At 46.1% G+C, this 17,282-nt stretch overlaps 1 protein-coding gene across 1 annotated transcript in view; it reads right to left on the bottom strand.

Moving 5' to 3' along the window:
- TCF7L1 (transcription factor 7 like 1) overlaps positions 1-8,249 on the bottom strand; it is a 115,179-nt gene extending 106,930 nt beyond the window's left edge. The window contains exons 1-3 of the mRNA XM_050937472.1: positions 8,055-8,249; positions 7,898-7,964; positions 7,193-7,323 (exon numbers count right to left, since the gene is read on the bottom strand). Coding sequence (XP_050793429.1) covers positions 7,193-7,323; positions 7,898-7,964; positions 8,055-8,249 — 393 coding nt within the window. The remainder of the gene's footprint in view (positions 1-7,192; positions 7,324-7,897; positions 7,965-8,054) is intronic.
- Positions 8,250-17,282: the final 9,033 nt, after the last annotated feature.

Below are 17,282 nucleotides of genomic sequence, written 5' to 3'. Positions count from 1 at the left end.
CTCTCCCTATAACTGGATATTAGAAGACAACTCATCATATTTACCCAAGAAACTAGGTCTGTATTGGTAGCACAATGCATAGTAACAATATGACAGTTTCGTATGCCACTATGTCTTTCACACAAACTGTATCCCAAAATATCTTAGGGAGTTGAATGCAGTTAGAAAGCAATATCAGAAGCAGCACCAGCATAATTATGGCCCACATTACATTACACATGAAATATTTTCCAGTAGTGTTTGCATGACAATCCTGACAGAGATGCTGAACTCTCTCAGCTCCTGATCTAAGAATCATGTACTATATAAGTATGCAAGGCAAAGGTATGGATGCCATTGGAAATATAGAGGAGATATGTGATTAGCAGTAAGGGGGGGTTCTGATGAATAAGTACATAAGAGACATCGACCCAGGGTCAGAGTGAAAATGGTAGATAGAACCTTAACTCCAAGTTTCCTGGAGATAAATGGAATAGCAGAAAGGTCTAGCTTTTCATCATCTTATTTGTTACATCATTTTATGTGCTGTATTTATCAGTAAGAGGCTGCTTTTTCCTTCAGAAATAAAAATAATCAGAAAGGTCAAATCTGTAAGGTTTAAAAAAAAAAAAAAAAGGCAGGAGAGGACAAACACCCTCCCCCAATTTTTTCCCCTTTGCAACTCCATGCTTAGAATGGAACTGAAAGGTTCTCTTAAATATGAGTTCATTGAGGGGAGGGAAGAACCCAATGGAACTAAAATGTTAACAGGAGTGGAAGTCTGCATTCCAAATGCAGCTGCAATCATCAGCTGTCCTGTTTGGTACAAAATGAACTACGAGGCCTGAAAAAGGCATCCAATCTCCCAAGTACCACAGAGAGCAGAGATGTAAGAAAGCTAAGTCAAGTAGCGCACCACCTCCCCAAGAATCTACTGAACTTTCACCTAAAGTATTACTAATCACCTTTATTACAGAAGAGCCTACGGGCCAAACAGAAATGGAGCCCCGCTGTTGTAGAATTTAACTATTCTAGTTTTTAAAGTGAAAAGTGATAGGTCTTCTACCCTCTCCCTGAGGAGACTCTAAGGCAGAACATCTTGTCAGGATGACTTTCCTGATATTTGTTATGTTCATGGCATGTACATAGAGAAGTTAGCATTCGATGTTTGTATCTATTTCTGGAAGATTGCAGTGTAACACGACTTCGTTGGAATCCAGAACCTTAACATGAGAACACAAACAGAGAGAGAGAAAGCAGGCTGCTCCCTAAAGCAGACAGGCACAACTCCTCCCACCTTGCTCTAGGCAGGCGCTTTGCAGACTGATTGCACAAAACCCAGATTGCATGCTTCTGAAGAGCCCCGAAGCCTGCAAGCAGGACCAGGAAATTCCTTACACTTAATGTAACAGCTTGTCATTTAAAGTTTTCAATGCATCACAGTATTCCTTTACTTAATTTCATACCCCATTGTTCCCAGTTCTGTTCTCTATGTATTGTCCTAAATAATTGCTCCCTATCCTCAGCAGGTTGGAAAGGAAATATTCATTGGCTCTTACACTCCTTAATTATCTCACAACCAACCTATACATATTTGGCTCTTTTAATCTCTACACAGTCAATCCCTCCAGCACCTAGATACCATCATTATAGGTATCATATAGAAACACAAGACAGACAGACCAATCCTGATCATTTTTGTGGCTCTTCTCTGATCCCCAACCAGTCCGTCAATATCTTTCTCATAACGTGATGCCTCAACAATGAATGTCATTCATATATGGGAGCTGCTAGTTCCCTATCTAGAGATAATGTCTCTGCAGCCGCAGCCTAAAACTGCATTGTCGATACTTAGGGCTCTGGAAACTCATTTTTAATTTGCTGCCCATCATCACTCCAAGAATCTTTTTCTAGCATCTTCTTCCCATTGAGTACCTGTTTCCAAATTCCCACACCCACGCCACAGCCCAGAAAGATTAATTACATATTTCCAAGTTGAATCTCAATTTGTCCCCATATGGATCCATTCAAAACAGCTGCTAAAACCTTAAGTGGCCTGATCACATCACCCCTTCCATTCCATTCACTGTCCCCCACCCCTTCTGCATTGCATCCAATATAAGCTTCTTGTACTTATCTTTAAGTCTATTCCCAGTAGCCCTGCCCTACCTTTCCACACTGTTACCTTACTGCTTTGTCAACCTTTCCTTCCATCAATAACAGTTAACTTCTATCATGCATGGGCCTGTTTCTCCCACAATCACCTTTGAGCTCCCCTCCCCATGCTTCCCTGATAACCCGAACATCCTCTTGCTCTCAAAAAAAAAAATCCATAAAGCCCCACCCTCCTACAAGTCTCATTTTAAGACTCATTTCTACTGTGATACCCACAAAACACCGAGAGATGACAGTGGTCAGTCAAGACTAGGGCTATCCCTTTATTTGTTTCAATTACTAAAACCTTCTCTACACCAAAAGATGCTACTGTTCCTATTACCCTCTCCTCCATCTCCCTCCTTCTCATTTGGTCAGTTTACCTGTTGAATCTTGTCTTAAACTAAGCTTTTCAGGATGAGGACAGTGATAATCTGTCCGTACAGTGCCTAGCATAGTGGCTGGGGCCTCTAGGCAGTACTATAACAGTTTTGGATTTTAAGGCCAGAAGGAACCATTAAGATCATCTAGTCTGACCTCCTGCATAACAACGGCTATCAAATTTCACCAAGTGGTTCCTGTACCAACTTCACAAGTTCTGATTGACCTGTAGCATATCTTTTAGAAAGACACTCACACCTGATTTTAAGATGTCAAATGATACACAATCCACTACAACCCTAGGAAAGCTGTTGCAAAGCTAAGTTGCATCCCACTAAAAATGCACACTTTACCTCCTGTTTGAATTTGTCTAGCTTCTATTTCCTGATGTTAGATTTTTTTTATGCTTTTGACTGCCGGAATAACAAGTCCTCCACATATCCTCTCCTTGGGTAGGTAATTTTTAGACTGCGATCAAATTGCTTCTTAATCTTCTGTTTGATAGGATAAATACATGGAGAGACTTAAGTTCAATCTAAGGCAGGTTGTCCAGTCCTTAGATCCTCTTGTAGCTCTTCCCTGAACACTCTTCAAATTTTCAGCACCTTCTTTGAAGTGTGGTTACCAGAACTGGACACAATACTCTAGTAACGATCTCACCTCTGGCGTATACATAGATACACTACCTCATTGTTCCCCTACTTATGCATCCCAGGATAGCATTAGCCCTCTCAGGTCTGGTCTACACTGGGGTGGGGGTGTGGGGGGAGGAATGGATCCAAGTTATGCAACTTCAGCTACGTCAAAAACATAGCTGAAGTTGACGTACTTAAATCTACTTACTGTGGTGTCTTCACTGTGGTAAGTCGACAGCTGACGCTCTCCCGTTGACTCAGCCTGTGCCTTTTGCCCTACTGGAGTATTGGAGTCGACGGGCGTGCACTTGGTGGTCAATTTATTGCATCTAGACCCCCGCTGGATCGATTGCTGCCCGTCAATCCAGTGGGTAATATAGACAAGCCCTTAGCTACAGCATCACACTGGGAGCTCAAGTTAACTTAGTGGTTCACCATCACCCCAAGTCTGTTGCAGAATTTCTGCTCTCTAAGATGCAGTTCCCATCCTATAAGCATGATCTACTTTCTTTGTCCATACATGTATGATCATGCATTTGATTGTGTCAAGCTTATCAAAAAATCCAGAACACTCTGTATCAGTGGCTTGCCCTCATCATCATTTACCACCCGCCAATATTAGTGACATTTGCAAACTTTACATGACACTTTTATATTTTCTTCCAGATATTTGAAAAAAAAATCCTCAACCCAATCCTTCATAAGAAGTCCCTCCTGAACCGCATCAGAATACCCCCATTCAATTATTATTCCCCATTAACAAATATGTCCTGAGATCTGTCAATCTGTTTTTAAACACATGTGCTGCACTGGTTTTGAACAATGCTAGTTTTTTAGTCAAAATGTTGTGCAGTACCAAGTCGAATACCTAAAAGAAGGCCAAGCATATTACATCAACACAGTTACTGTTATCAACCACTTGTAATCCCACTAAAAAAATTGTATCAAGTTAGCTGAAGACCTCTTTTCCAAGTAGCCCTGTTTACCAGCCTTAGATATATGACCATCCCTCAGTTCTTTTTCGATTGAGTCACATACCGCTGGTTCCATTATTTTGTCTGAGATCGATGTCAGGCTAACAGGCCTATAATAACCCAGGTTATCCTGTTTACTCTTTTAAAAAATATGGACACATTAGCTCGCTTCTGGTCCTCTTGAATTTCCCCAGTATTCCAAGATATATTAAATAAAAATATTAATTTTATGCCTATGTTTCTAATCTTACTCAGTCCCTTTTAATTATTTCTTAGTCCTCGCTGGTATTTGCAATTCCTCCCAATCAAATATCATCTGTGAAATTTATTAATACAAATAACAGTGACAAACTGCAACTATAACACACAACTGTCTGCCACACAGGCATATTTGTATAATCATGCCCTCGAGGCAGGTACAGTCTAGCTGTTAAGATCTAAACGAAAGGCCAAAAGTTCTAATGCCTAATTATCAGTAACTGTATAATTAAAATACAGTTATTTTATACGGCTGAATGCAGTATTGACCCGTGTTAATGAACAAACAACCAAATGGCTAATAATTCAAACATCATTTAACACTAAATGACTGTTCAAGCCAGCTGGTTTTAGATAACATATTTTAGAGATAGGTGTAAACAAGCTAGCATTAATTTAAGTCACAGCTTAAAGGAACTGTATCTTGTTATATGTTCTCTTCGTAGGAATGCAAGTAAAATCCTCCTATCAATAATTTAGCAAAGGCAAGTGTAAATAATGGATTCATTAAAACCTGGCCAAACAGTGGATGTCACTAAAAGGATTTTGTTTCACAACAATAAAACATACAAGAATCAAGGAGCCTTCCATGCTACCTAACCCTATTAGTTTAGAGCAAGTCCTTGTGTCAGTTGCTTTCAGGCATACAAGGAAACAAGCCATCCATGCCCCAGGTATGTTTTAATGCCACAAGTGAATAGAGCAGCTTCTAGTTGCTGAAAAGCACAATGACAGCAGAATTAACTGGTTCTGCTGGGAAAGTTTCTCAGGCTTCCCTTAATCATTATTAAGAGCCAATCAGGCATCATATTTATCTTGTTCAGGCCCTTCACCTTAAAAAGACAAAAGTTCCAGAATTAAATCAGAAGCCCAGAGGAGGGCACTGATCACTGATAAGGTGTGCACCTCACCAAGGAAAGGAAAATAATAGGTTCCTGTTTGGGGATAAGCATGCAGGCAGGGAACCTCTAATGGCCACCGGAACACAATGAGATCCCAAGGGCAGTGGAGGATTTGGGGATGGGGCATTGGTTTGTGTTCTGGGGAATTCCAATTTGCTCTCGTTTGCACTCTGTCTAATGCTTGGTCAATTTGCTTAATCACTTCTTTAAATGCCGATGGAGAGACAGACAATGTCAACTCATTAACAGCTTTAAAAAGTCTAAGCGATCCCTTTAAATGAGAAAAGCAGGGCAAACACAAGAAAACCATGGTCGGGTTTCTCAGGTTTACACATGTAACAGGGCGCCCCACTGGATTCTTTATTTAGTTTTCCACCCAGAATTTACATTCAAGTTTTAAACTGTAGGAGTCAGAAATCAAACAGCTTGCATGTTTCTTCTGCATAGAACTTAAAATTATTGCAGAATCGACTGCTCCATCCCAGCAGATAAGAGCTGTGGGTCTTGCTCTGAACTAGTTAAGTAAAACAAATACACCACCAAGTGAGAATCTTGGATTTTCCCCTCAAATAGCCATTAAAGAGATACTGTCAAGTCAAGTCTATCCCTTATTTTTTGCACTGTGTGGTAACAAAAAAAGTTTTTACAAAGCTCAGATCCAAGAGAAACGACTCCATGAAATTACAAAACACACACCATGGCCCTGACCCTGCAATTTGTCACACACAGGCAGACTGCTGTGTCCACATGGGCTGCCCCCATTAAATATAATGGGGGTCTGCGCAGGAAAACAAATCCATGTATGAGCAACAAATCACAGCACTGGAGCCTTAATTTAAAAAAAAAAAAAGAAAAAGTTCCTCAGCAATGTTTGTAACCCAACCATCAGAGCATAGTACTAATGCATTAACATTTGTATTACAACAGCCCCCAAGGGGCCCAAGCAGGACTGGGGCTTCTTAACATTGAGCAGGATACAGAGGCCCCAATCCTGAAATCAGCTCAGCACAGGATTCCCTGTGTCATCTCAGTGAAGTCAGTAGGTCTCTGCACAGGCATATGGGTCTGCCCGTGCCCATTCAATTGCAGGATTGGGACCACAGAGTGAAAAAATGGGCCTCACCTGCAATGAAACCGTGAGCAAAACGGACTAGAAACTGCCTGTCAGCAAGTGAAAGGTGGCTTGTTTTCACCTTCCAAGTTGGGAGAAATGCAAAAAGCGAACAAACAGCATCAAAGAACAAAAATTAGATTTGATATTCGGGAGTTCTGTTTTCATAATCTAAGGTGATATTAGCCAAATAAACTAGTGTGTGTGTGTGTGTTTGTTTGTTTGAAACCCTACAAACAGATCCTCATGGGGATGGACCCTGACTTTAGTGGGATTCTACAAGGGTATTACAGTCTGCCTGCAACAGCTTGAACGATCAACCCAGAAAAGTGGAAGAATGAATCAGGGAGCAAAACTCTGTCACTTTCCTCATCCCTGCCAATTCTTTGAGAGGTCTCGCTTTGTGAAGGGGAACATATGCACCGCATGGAAAGGAATGAGGATCAGAAAAACCGCTCATCTCATCCCTTCAGCTTCCAAATAAAAAAAATCTAACTTCACCACGGCGGCAGTTTTCCCCAGCACTTATATTATTGGATCCATAGGATGAAAATGCTGCCCAAAGCTACTTTACAAAAGATCGTTTTTATGCAATCAATGCCACAAACTAGAGTCAGAGCAGACATTTCTACTTCACAAGACAGCAAAAGCCCCCCCCCCCCCCCCCCCCCGCTCCCTGACCACATACCATCAGGGGTCACTCCTCAGCTAGGGTGAAAGGACAACTGAACACTGTCTGTGGGGAGAAAGGGGGTCTGGTGACAGCAGAGGGGCCAAACCAAAGTGAGCAGCACTTACTGTGCGAGCACCGCCAGGGGACAGGGCTCCGTTGGGCAGGTAGGGGCTGCCCAGCTCTGGGATCATCAGGAAGGGGTAACCTGGATATGGGGGCCCCTTAAAGAAACCTCCATCTTGCTGTCTTCTCACTACTGGGGAGAAAAGAAAAGGCTCAGCCAGGGGCATTCCGGGGGGTGGGTCTGGGAGCAGGCAGATGGTAGAGGCGGCTGAAGTTGTGAACGCTGGGGTGGAGAGGCGGGGAGGGGGAATAGGTCTTCACTGCAGAGTTAACTCGAGTTAGCTGCACTCAGGTTACTCCCCTAACTCAGCGAGCACGGGGTGGGAAAGCAGGGAGGCGGAGGAGAGGGTCTGAGGGCGGGCGGCGGACACGGACGAAGAAAACAAAGAGGTTAAAAGTCTTGCTAAGCGCCCGCGAGTATCCGAAGGATGTAAACACCAAGGAGCGCTGCACGGCCGGGGGAGCCTCCAGGCCGGGACCGATCTGGGCAGGGACCTGAGGGACCCTTCCCGTCCCAGGCGAACTCCCAAGGGCGCCCCCCGAGAGGGGGACAGGGGGGAAGGGCGAGGGGGGCACTGGGAAGGGGCAGAAGGGGCTCAAGCGGGCAGGGAGTGGGGGGCTGTGGGGCAGAAGGGAGCAGGAGGGGTGGGAAAGGCGCAGCAGAGGGAAGCACCGGGGAGGCGTGGGGCTGGGGAAGGGGTCGGTACCTTCGGCGAGATAGTCCCGCGGCTTCTGGAAACTTTCGCGGGGCTGCGGCGGCGGCGGCCGCTCCGCCTGCGGGGGAGACACAAAGGGGAGAGGGGTGAGCGCTGCCCCGAGCCCCGGCCCGGCCCCTCACCTCCAGCCCCCGGCCCGGCCCCTCACCTCCGAGTCGGAGCCCGAGGCGCTGGCGCGGCGGTTCTCGGACTCGTGGACCAGCGAGGACTTGAGCTCGTCCAGGTCCCCGTGGGCCGAGCCGCGCCCCGCGCCCTTGTCCTGCTCGTCGCCCTCGTCCTGAAAGGGGATCAGCTCGTCCGGGGCGCCCAGGTCGTCGCCGCCCGCGGGCGGTAGCTGGGGCATGGTGCGCCCGGCCCGCCCAACTTCGACGCGCGGCGCCGGCCGAGTGCGGAGCGGGCTGCGGGCGGGCGGGCAGCGGGCGCGGCGCTGCTGCCTCCCTGCGCCGGCGGGGCCGGCCCCTCGCTTGCTCGCTCCCCGCCGCCCGGGGAGGGTCGGGAGTGCGGCCGGGAGGGTGGAGCTCCCGCTGCAAGCTGACACCGGCCGGAGCGGGGCGGGCTGGGACCCCCAGCTCCCCTCACAGCCCCGCCCCCCCGGGCCGGGACCCCTAGCTCCTCACAGCCCCTGGGACGGGACCCCCAGCTCCCCTCACAGAGCTCCGCCCCCCCCGGGCCGGGACCCCCCAGATCCTCACACAGCCCCGCCCCCGGGCGAGGACCCCCTAGCTCTCCTCAGAGCCCCCAGGCAGGACCCCAGCACTTCACACAGCCCCACCCACCAGTGGGGACCTCCAGGTCCTCACATAGCCCCCCACAACCCTGGACCCTCGGCTCTGCTTACAGCCCCCCACAGCCCAACCATGCCTGGCTGGGACCCCCAGCTCCTAGCACAGCCCCGCACCCCTAGGGCTGGGACTCTCAGCTCCTCACAAAGCCCCCACATCTGTGCCCCCTGCACTGCTCCCCCCAGTGGCCTTTGATACTATCACACCCAGCCCTGCAATTTTGCCCCCCATTGCCGGGTCCCCCCATACCACTACCCCCAACTCCTGCAACTGCCCCTGTGCTGCTACTGATCCCTTAGCGTTGCTTTCCCCAAGTCCTACAAGTGCCTCCCCGACATTGCTACCACCACCCCCGTTCCTATAAGTGCCCTCCACCCAGCAGATTATCTTCTGCAAATGCCCCTTCTTGCCTGCACCAATTTAACCCTCTCCGCACACCTCCTCCCTCCCCCTGTCCTGCAGAGCTCCTGCAGCCAAGCATACTCATCCCAATCCCTGCACTCCTAGCTGCCTACAAATGTCTCTTCCCCCATGCCAGCTCCTCTAATTACCCCCAACACACCCCCTACCAGTGTTCTCTCCTTGCCCAGCTATCCTCCTCACATAGCCCCTGCGAGTGTCACCTTCTGGCTAGCACTTCTACCACCATGCCCCCCACGCCACACACACAAAGCTCCTGCAAGTGTCCTTCCCCACATCTCACTACTACCCCCTGCTTGTGCCCCCTTTCCAGCGCTACTCTAGCTCTGTTCCTCCCCTGCACAACTCACACCTCTCAGATGTACTAGATTTCGCAGCATGTTCAACATTTAGGCTGAATCAGGCTGTCTCTGCCACAAAGGCAGGCCATAACTCAACCTGTAACCTACCACAACGTACGCTGAGCTGGAACCCAGGTATCCATGAGTCCCAAACTATTGGGCGAAGCAGTCGATGTGCTATAACTTTTGACACAGTCCCACAAACCATTCTCATAAGCAAACTAGGGAAATACCATCTAGAATAAATTACTATACAATGGGTGCACAATTGATTGAAAAACCCTACTCAAAGAGCAGTTATCAATGGTTCGCTGTCAAAATGGGAGGGCATGGGGTTCCACAGGGATCAGTCCTGGGCCTAGTACTATTTAATATTAATTAATTAATTACTCGGATAATGGTATGGAGCGTATGCTTATAAAATATGCAGATGACACCACACTGGAAGGGGTTGCAAGCACTTTGGAGAACAGGGATAGAACTGAAAAGAACCTTGATAAATTGGAGAATTGGTCTGAATTCAACAAGATTAAATTCAATAAAGATGTGCACTTAGGAAGGAAAAATCAAATGCAGAACTATAAAATGGGGAATAACTGGCTAGGTGGTACTGTAGTATGGCTGGAAAGGATCAGGGGGGTTACAGTGGATCACAAATGGAATATGAGTCAGCAATCTGATGCAGCTGCAAAAGAGGCACATTCTGGGGTGTATTAACTGGAATGTAGCATGTAAGACATGGGAGATAACTGTCCCACTCTTCTTGGCACTGGTGAGGGCTCAGCTGGAGTATGGTGTCCAATTCTGGGCACCACGCTTTGGGAAAATGTGGACAAATTGGAGAGAGTCAAGAGGAGGGCAACAAACATGATCTCATGTTTAGAAAATCTGACCTATGAGGAAAGGTTAAAAACACTGGGCATGTTTAGTTTTGAGGGATTCAGACTGATAACAGTCTTCAAATATGTTAAGGGCTATTATAAAGAGGACGGTGGCCAATGGTTCTATATGGCCACTGAAGGTAGGACAAAAGTCAGCAGCAAGAAAGGTTTAGGTTAGATAGTAGGAAAAAAATGTCTAAGAGTAGTTAAGCTCTGGAATAGGAAGGATGTTGCAGAAGGTAACTTCAGGCAGAAGTAGGACAAGAACCCCGGTCTGTAATAGGATAACTCCAAGATTTAGCCACTCAGTATTTAAGTGTGCTTTGGTTACAAAGCCATAGGAATTGCCAGACTGGATTAGACTCATGATCCATCTAGTCTAGTATCCTGGCTCTGACAGGGAGCAGGACCATATTCTGCAGAGGAAAGTGCAAGGCACAGTTGAAAGATGTGGTGTAATCTGTCCTCCAGGAAAGCCTGGTTCCTGATCTCCCAAAGCAATAGAGATGAGTTTGAACTTGAAACATGAGGTTGGATATCTCTTCCAAAACTCTTAGTTTGCATTAACTGTTATAACTCTTGATGTTGTTATCCATATAAACGTCCAATCCACCTTTGAATCTTATTAAATTCTTGGCACCCATGATATCCTGTGTCAGTGAGTTCCACAGTCCTAGTGATGGTTTGAGTGAAAAGTATTTGCTCAGTTTTGAATGTGTTGCCTTTCAGTGTCTATTGTTTCCCTCCAATGTGCATTACTTTTAATCTATCAACATGGAACTTCATCTGCCATCACGTTATCCATTCACCTAATTTGGTTTGGTATCTCTGAATTTCCTGATTCTGACTAACCTAAATAACTTTGTGTCAGCTGCAGATTTTGCTACCTCACTTGCTAAATAATAAGTATATTAAACAAAACTGGACCTAATACAGTACCTTGTGGCCCCTGCTATTAACCTTTTGCCATGATGAAAATTGGCCATTTGTTCCTACTCTTCGTTTCCTCTCTCCTAGCCAGTTTTTGATCCATGACAAAAGTTTTCTTCTCATCCCATGATGACATAGCCTCTTCATAGACTGTCAAAGGCCTTTTGAAAGTCTAAAAACATTACATCAGTGATTTTCCTTTACCTGACTTCTAACAGATTATTATTTATATCCCCATAGCGCCTAGATGCTCAGTCATGGATCATGGTGCCAGATGCTGGACCAGCACTGAACGAAAAAGCAGTCCCTGCTCCGAAGAGCTGACAATCTAAAAAAATTTCCCTTTACAGAAACCACATTGGTTAGACCCTATCATATCATAATCTTCCAGGTGCTTTATTCCTCTAATTTTAATTATAATTTCAATAAGATTATCAGATACAGATATATGGCTTACTGGTCTGTCATTCCCAGCTCCTCCCAGAGCCTTTCTTAAATACAGGGACAGTAGAACCTCAGAGTTACAAATACCAGAGTTATGAACTAACCAGTCAACCACACACCTCATTTGGAACCGGAAGTACACAATCAGGCAGCAGCAGAGACAAAAAAAAAAAAGCATATACAGTACAGTACTGTGTTGAATGCAAATTACTAAAAAAAAAAGGGAAAGCAGCATATTTCTTCTGCATAGTAAAGTTTCAAAGCTGTATTAAGTCAACGTTCAGTTGTAAACTTTTGAAAGGACCACCAGAACGTTTTCTTCAGAGTAATGAACTTTTCAGAGCTATGAACAACCTCCATAACTCTGAGATTCTACTCTACAACATTTACCATCCTCCAGTCTTCTGGTACAGTAGCTGTTTTTATGAGCTATCACATATCTTTGCTAGCAGCTCAGCCACTTCATACTTGAACTCCTTCAGACCGTACAACTGGATCATCTGGGCCTGGTGATTTGTTACTTCAAAATAACAATTTGTTCCAGCACCACCTCTTCTTCTGACACTTCAATACAGCACCTCATCGAACCACTTCACTACTGTGCCAGAATCAGGGCTAGACTTTTGGAATCCTGATCTCCAAGATTATACTGCCGTCTAGCAAACAGTTCGATAATCCACTGGTAAAAGTGTGTGTCAAGTCCACCTCTAGTGGCTGGTCCCCATAAATGACAATTACTCATGTATGAAGCAGTAGTGCATTGTGCTGGGGACTGGAAGCCCATGGAGGGGAGCTGTCATAGTTGGCTAGACTATAAGTTGTTTTCCCAGTTTTCTTTTTTAAAAGAAACAGGTTTATAATTGTCACAGTGAGAAGATATCCTTTAAAAATGGGGTTTATAATTAAAAGAAAATTACAATCCGTTAATTAGGGCATGAGGCACAACCAAACCCACATGTTCCACATATATTGGTTCCTTTTCATACATTACAATTGCTGGTGTCACATACTGGCAGGGTGGAAGGTTGAGAGGTATGCTCGGTCTCCCCCTACCACAGAAGTTAATGATGTTCTCTGCATGGGTATTCCATAGTCCCATTGGCCTATGCAAATTGCCACCCTACTCTATGCTTCAGCTCCCCAATCTGTAAATGAGGGATAACACCACCTCCCTACCTCACATGGGTATTGTGAGGATAAATGCATTAAAAATTGCAAAGCATTTTGAGATCCACCGATGAAATGCATTATATGAGAGCTATATGCAGTGTTGTAGCCATGTCAGTCCTAGCACATTAGGAGACAAGGGGGTGGGGTGGAGGGGTGAAGTAATATCTTTACCAGCAGAAGTTGGTCTGCAGTGCGGTGGTCCTGCCCTGAAGGACATAAAACAGCCCTGGGAGAGGGCTGCAGCACAGAAAAGCCAGGCTGACTGGGGGAAGCAGCCACAGGTGGGGCCACACTCCAATCAGACCACAACTGGCTCTATAAGAGGGCTGAGGGCCAGAATCTGAGACAGCCACTCTCTCTAGCTTCCTAGAAAGAGAAGGACTTGGCTGTCTGGGAAGCTGAGGAGGGTACCTAGGGTGGAGCAGTGCTGGGGAAGGGCAGAGGGAGCTGGGAAACTCCAGCCTAGAAAAGCTGAAGGCTGAGTTAAGGGCCCACAGAGGGTACTGGGGCTGCAGAGGGACAGCCCAGAGACAGGCAGAGGCAGCAGGTCCAACCCCCCTTGCTGATGAGTGGTTTATAGACTGCAGTCTGCCCTAGGGAGTGGGGGCTAAATGGTGACTGGCAGTAGCCCCTGAGGCAAGGTGGGGAAAGAGAGTTGGGGGTTCCTTTAGGTGGGGAGACCCAGAATATGGGTTACTGTGGGAGGGCAGAACCTGGACAGAGAGGGGCAGCGGGGTCTGGGAGGGACACGGGACCAGCAGCAGGTGAGACACTGACCTGCAGAGGGTGCTCCAGGCTGGAAGAGCTAATTCCCAGGATGACCAGCAGGAGGTGCTGCGCCAGTGAGTTGTCGCCTCGCCACATGGTCTAATAAAAGAAATTACCTCACCCACTGTGTCTTTCTATATAAGAGCTAGGCATTATTATTATTATTATTATTATTAATAATAATAATAAGAATTCTTAGACACTGCTGAGTTCCCTACACAAATGTCAGAACTAGTGTTGGTCAATTTAAGGTAAATATATTTAATGGAAATTTTAAAAAATGATTTGTTTTACATTGTTCATTTCTTGACAAAAAATTGAAATTAAATTTTTCAATAACATTAATTTTTGTTTTGGTGGGAAATGTCCCACTTTCTCTATTTTTTTCCTTCTTTTTTTACCCAGGTGAATAAAAGCAGTGTTGGGTTTTTAAGTGAAAGGAAAGAGGATTTTCTCCCACAATCAAGAAACAAAGAGTTTCAGATTTTTTGTTTGCTTTGTTTCAAAATCTGAAAAAATTAACTTTTTTTTAATCACAAAATGTTACTGAAACCTCAATGGAAAAAATAACTGAAATAACTTCAACCAGTTCTCGTCATAATAAGAATAGACCAGTGGCCAAATTCTTCCTACTTCCCCAAATCAATGAGTACTTTGGCTTTTTTCCCTTCTTCTCTCTTGTCTTCTCCTCTTTCTACTTTACTATCAGCATTTTGTTATTTTAACTGGGGTAGTCCTGTGAGCCAAGGTTGCCAGAACCTTTGTAGAAGTAGGGGGGAGGAGGCCAAGGACAAAATGCTCCCTCCATCTCTGCACCTGGCTGCTCCAACGGTGAGCCAGTTGCCCTCTCTTCTGATGCCACGGCAGCCCCTAGTGGGTGAAAGGTGTAATTGCAGCGCCTCCCTGACATAGTATTCTGAAGGGGACAGAGGGGAGTTTGTGGGGGACATGAATTCTGCACTAATGTTTTATTTGTTAAAAAGGTGGGGCATAGCTGAGCCCCACTTGTGGGTCAGGAGTCCATTGTGGTAGGCACTGTACAAACAGAACAAATAGATGGTCCTTGCCCCGAGGACATGACAATGTAAATAGAAGAGAGAAAACACAACAGAGGGACAGAGACAGATGGGTGAGTACAAGGAAACAATGAGATTATTGGTCACCATGCTAGACAGTGGTCTCAGTATTTGTCAGATTTCTACTCCTTGGTTGCTGGTTCAAGTGTGGTTGTGGAAGCTGAAGAAATAATTTAACACTTTGTTCTGAACACAGTGAGCTTGGTGGTCATCCCTCCCTCTTGTGGAAGGGATTTCCAGCCTGTTGTGCAGTCATACCCCATTCTTCTTCAGAACATAGTTTCATAGTTTTGAGGAACTTGGCTCTCAAGAGGAGCAGCCATGGAAAAATGGAGGCTCTGTGAGGTATCTTGGGCTAATTGCACTAAGGATCTTGAAGAGTAATAAAAGATCTTGATCTATTATTCTATATTGAGCTGTCAGAGACAGCCAGTGCCAGGAGGATGCATTCTTTGTGGCTACAAATGACACTTGTATAACAGGGCTGGTTCAAGGTTGAAATAATTTTCCATTGGAAAATGCTGATTTGATGGAATCTAAACGTTCTGCAGGGACATGTCAATTCCGCTTAAAATTTTGATGGAAAACAGGTAGGCAGACTGCCCAGTGCCACAGCTGCCTGCCTCACAAGCTGTCTGGCTGCTCACCTTGTGCATGGGCGGGTGGGCTGCCCAACTCCACGAGCAGCTGGGCAGGTGGGCTGCCTTGTTCCCTGGCTGCCCAAACAGCTTGCCAGCTGCCAGTTAGGCTTCCTACCGGACTGGTTGGAAGCTTACCCAGAGTCCCAGCTGTAATTCTGCAAAAAACTTAGAAATGTCTCATTTTTATGCCTATTCTGGATAAAACAAAATTTACAATTTCATATTTTTCTGTGGAACAGGAATTCTAGGTCCTGATCAGCTCTGCTGTAAGAAGTCTGGGATCATGCTTAAGTGTAACCACTGAAAGAGTAATGTAGGCAGGAGGTTAAAAAGGCTACATCTCTGAGGCTGGGTTTCTACGTGAAAAGATGGGGCACAGTTTGCTGTTCAGTTCCAAATGGAAAATGAAGTTTTAGCAGCCATGGCTATTGGCGCATCCAGCATCACTTAGATCCAGAACAATTCTTTGCACCAATCTGATCATCTGTGGGCAGGCACCCTGAGTAGAGGGTGAGGTGGTGGTGATTTCTAAGTCCTCAAAATGTTAGCGGCAACTTCACCTCCAACTTTGCCCTGGTTCTGCATCAGTCCCTGTCTTTCAGCCTGGAGCTCAGCCAGACAGCTGGGAGATGGTGCTGTTTACTTTGGAGATGCCAGAGATGTAGAGTTGGATGTCATCTGCATTTGGGACCAAGACTTCACCCAAGTGCTTCATGTAGATGGTTAGGACAGGCGGGAAAGAATTAAGCATGGTAGGGCTTTGGAGGTGAGCAGTAGAGGCAGAGAAGTAGTTACCTATCATCATTTCCTGAGAACACTCTTTGTCTCTGAAGCAGAAAAATAGGATGGCACAAGGAGACCCATGCTATACATATGGGCATCCTACCCCTACATACTTCACTGCCTTCTCCATTCACATAAACAGAATAGCCATGCATATCACATCAGCAAAGTTACTTTGGTCATCCCGACTTGTCCTTTGAAATATTTGTTTGTTTCACAAGAGCTATTTCCCAAGAAACTACTGTGACAGACCCAGACAGTGGGGGGGTACAGGACTCTGGTAGAGGGCAAATATACTGGTCACTGGATGAGTAGTTTTCTGTTCCCTGAGTGACCAGAGCAGGGGCTGCACTAGCGTAATCAGGAACCTGCTAAAACCAATTAAGGCAGACAGGCTGATTAGAACACCTGCAGCCAATCAACGCAGGCTAATCAGGGCATCTGGGCTTAAAAAGGAGCTCATTCCAGTCAGGGAGTGGGAGCCAGAGGAGAGGAAGTGTGTGAGAGGGTGTGCCGCTGGAGGACTAAGGGGTACAAGTGTTATCAGACACCAGGAGGAAGGCCTTGTGGTGAGGATAAAAATGGTGTTTGGAGGAGGCCATGGGAAGTAGCCCAGGGAGTTGTAGCTGTCATGCAGCTGTTACAGGAGGCACTATAGACAGCTGCAATCCACAGGGCCCTAGGCTGGAACCTGGAGTAGAGGGTGGGCATGGTTTCCCCCCAAACCTCCCAACTTCTGATCAGACACAGGAGGAGTTGACCCAGACTGTGGGGAAGATCACTGAGGTGAGCAAATCTGCCAGTAAGTGCAGGACCCACCAAGGTAGAGGAGGAACTTTGTCATACTACCTAGGGTTTGGCTACACTTGCAGCTGTACAGTGTTGGGAGTTAAAGCTGTCTTTGTATAGCTGTGTAGCGAAAGTGCTGCAGTGTGGCCACACTGACACTACCAGTGCTGCAGTGTGGCCACTTGCAATGGTGTTGGGAGTGGTGCACTATGGGCAGCTATCCCAGAGTTCAAGTGGCTGCAACATGCTTTTCAAAAGATGGGGGTGGTGGTGGAGTGTGACAGGGAGCATGGGGGAGACAGAGTGGATTTTTGGAGCTGACACTGTGTCAGCACCCTGCCTTGCAAGTTC

The sequence above is a fragment of the Gopherus flavomarginatus genome, chromosome 2 (assembly GCF_025201925.1).
Source record: "Gopherus flavomarginatus isolate rGopFla2 chromosome 2, rGopFla2.mat.asm, whole genome shotgun sequence".
NCBI lineage: Eukaryota > Metazoa > Chordata > Testudines > Testudinidae > Gopherus > Gopherus flavomarginatus.
Note: the sequence above shows the minus strand (reverse complement) of the source record. Positions and strands in the feature narration are given on the sequence as shown.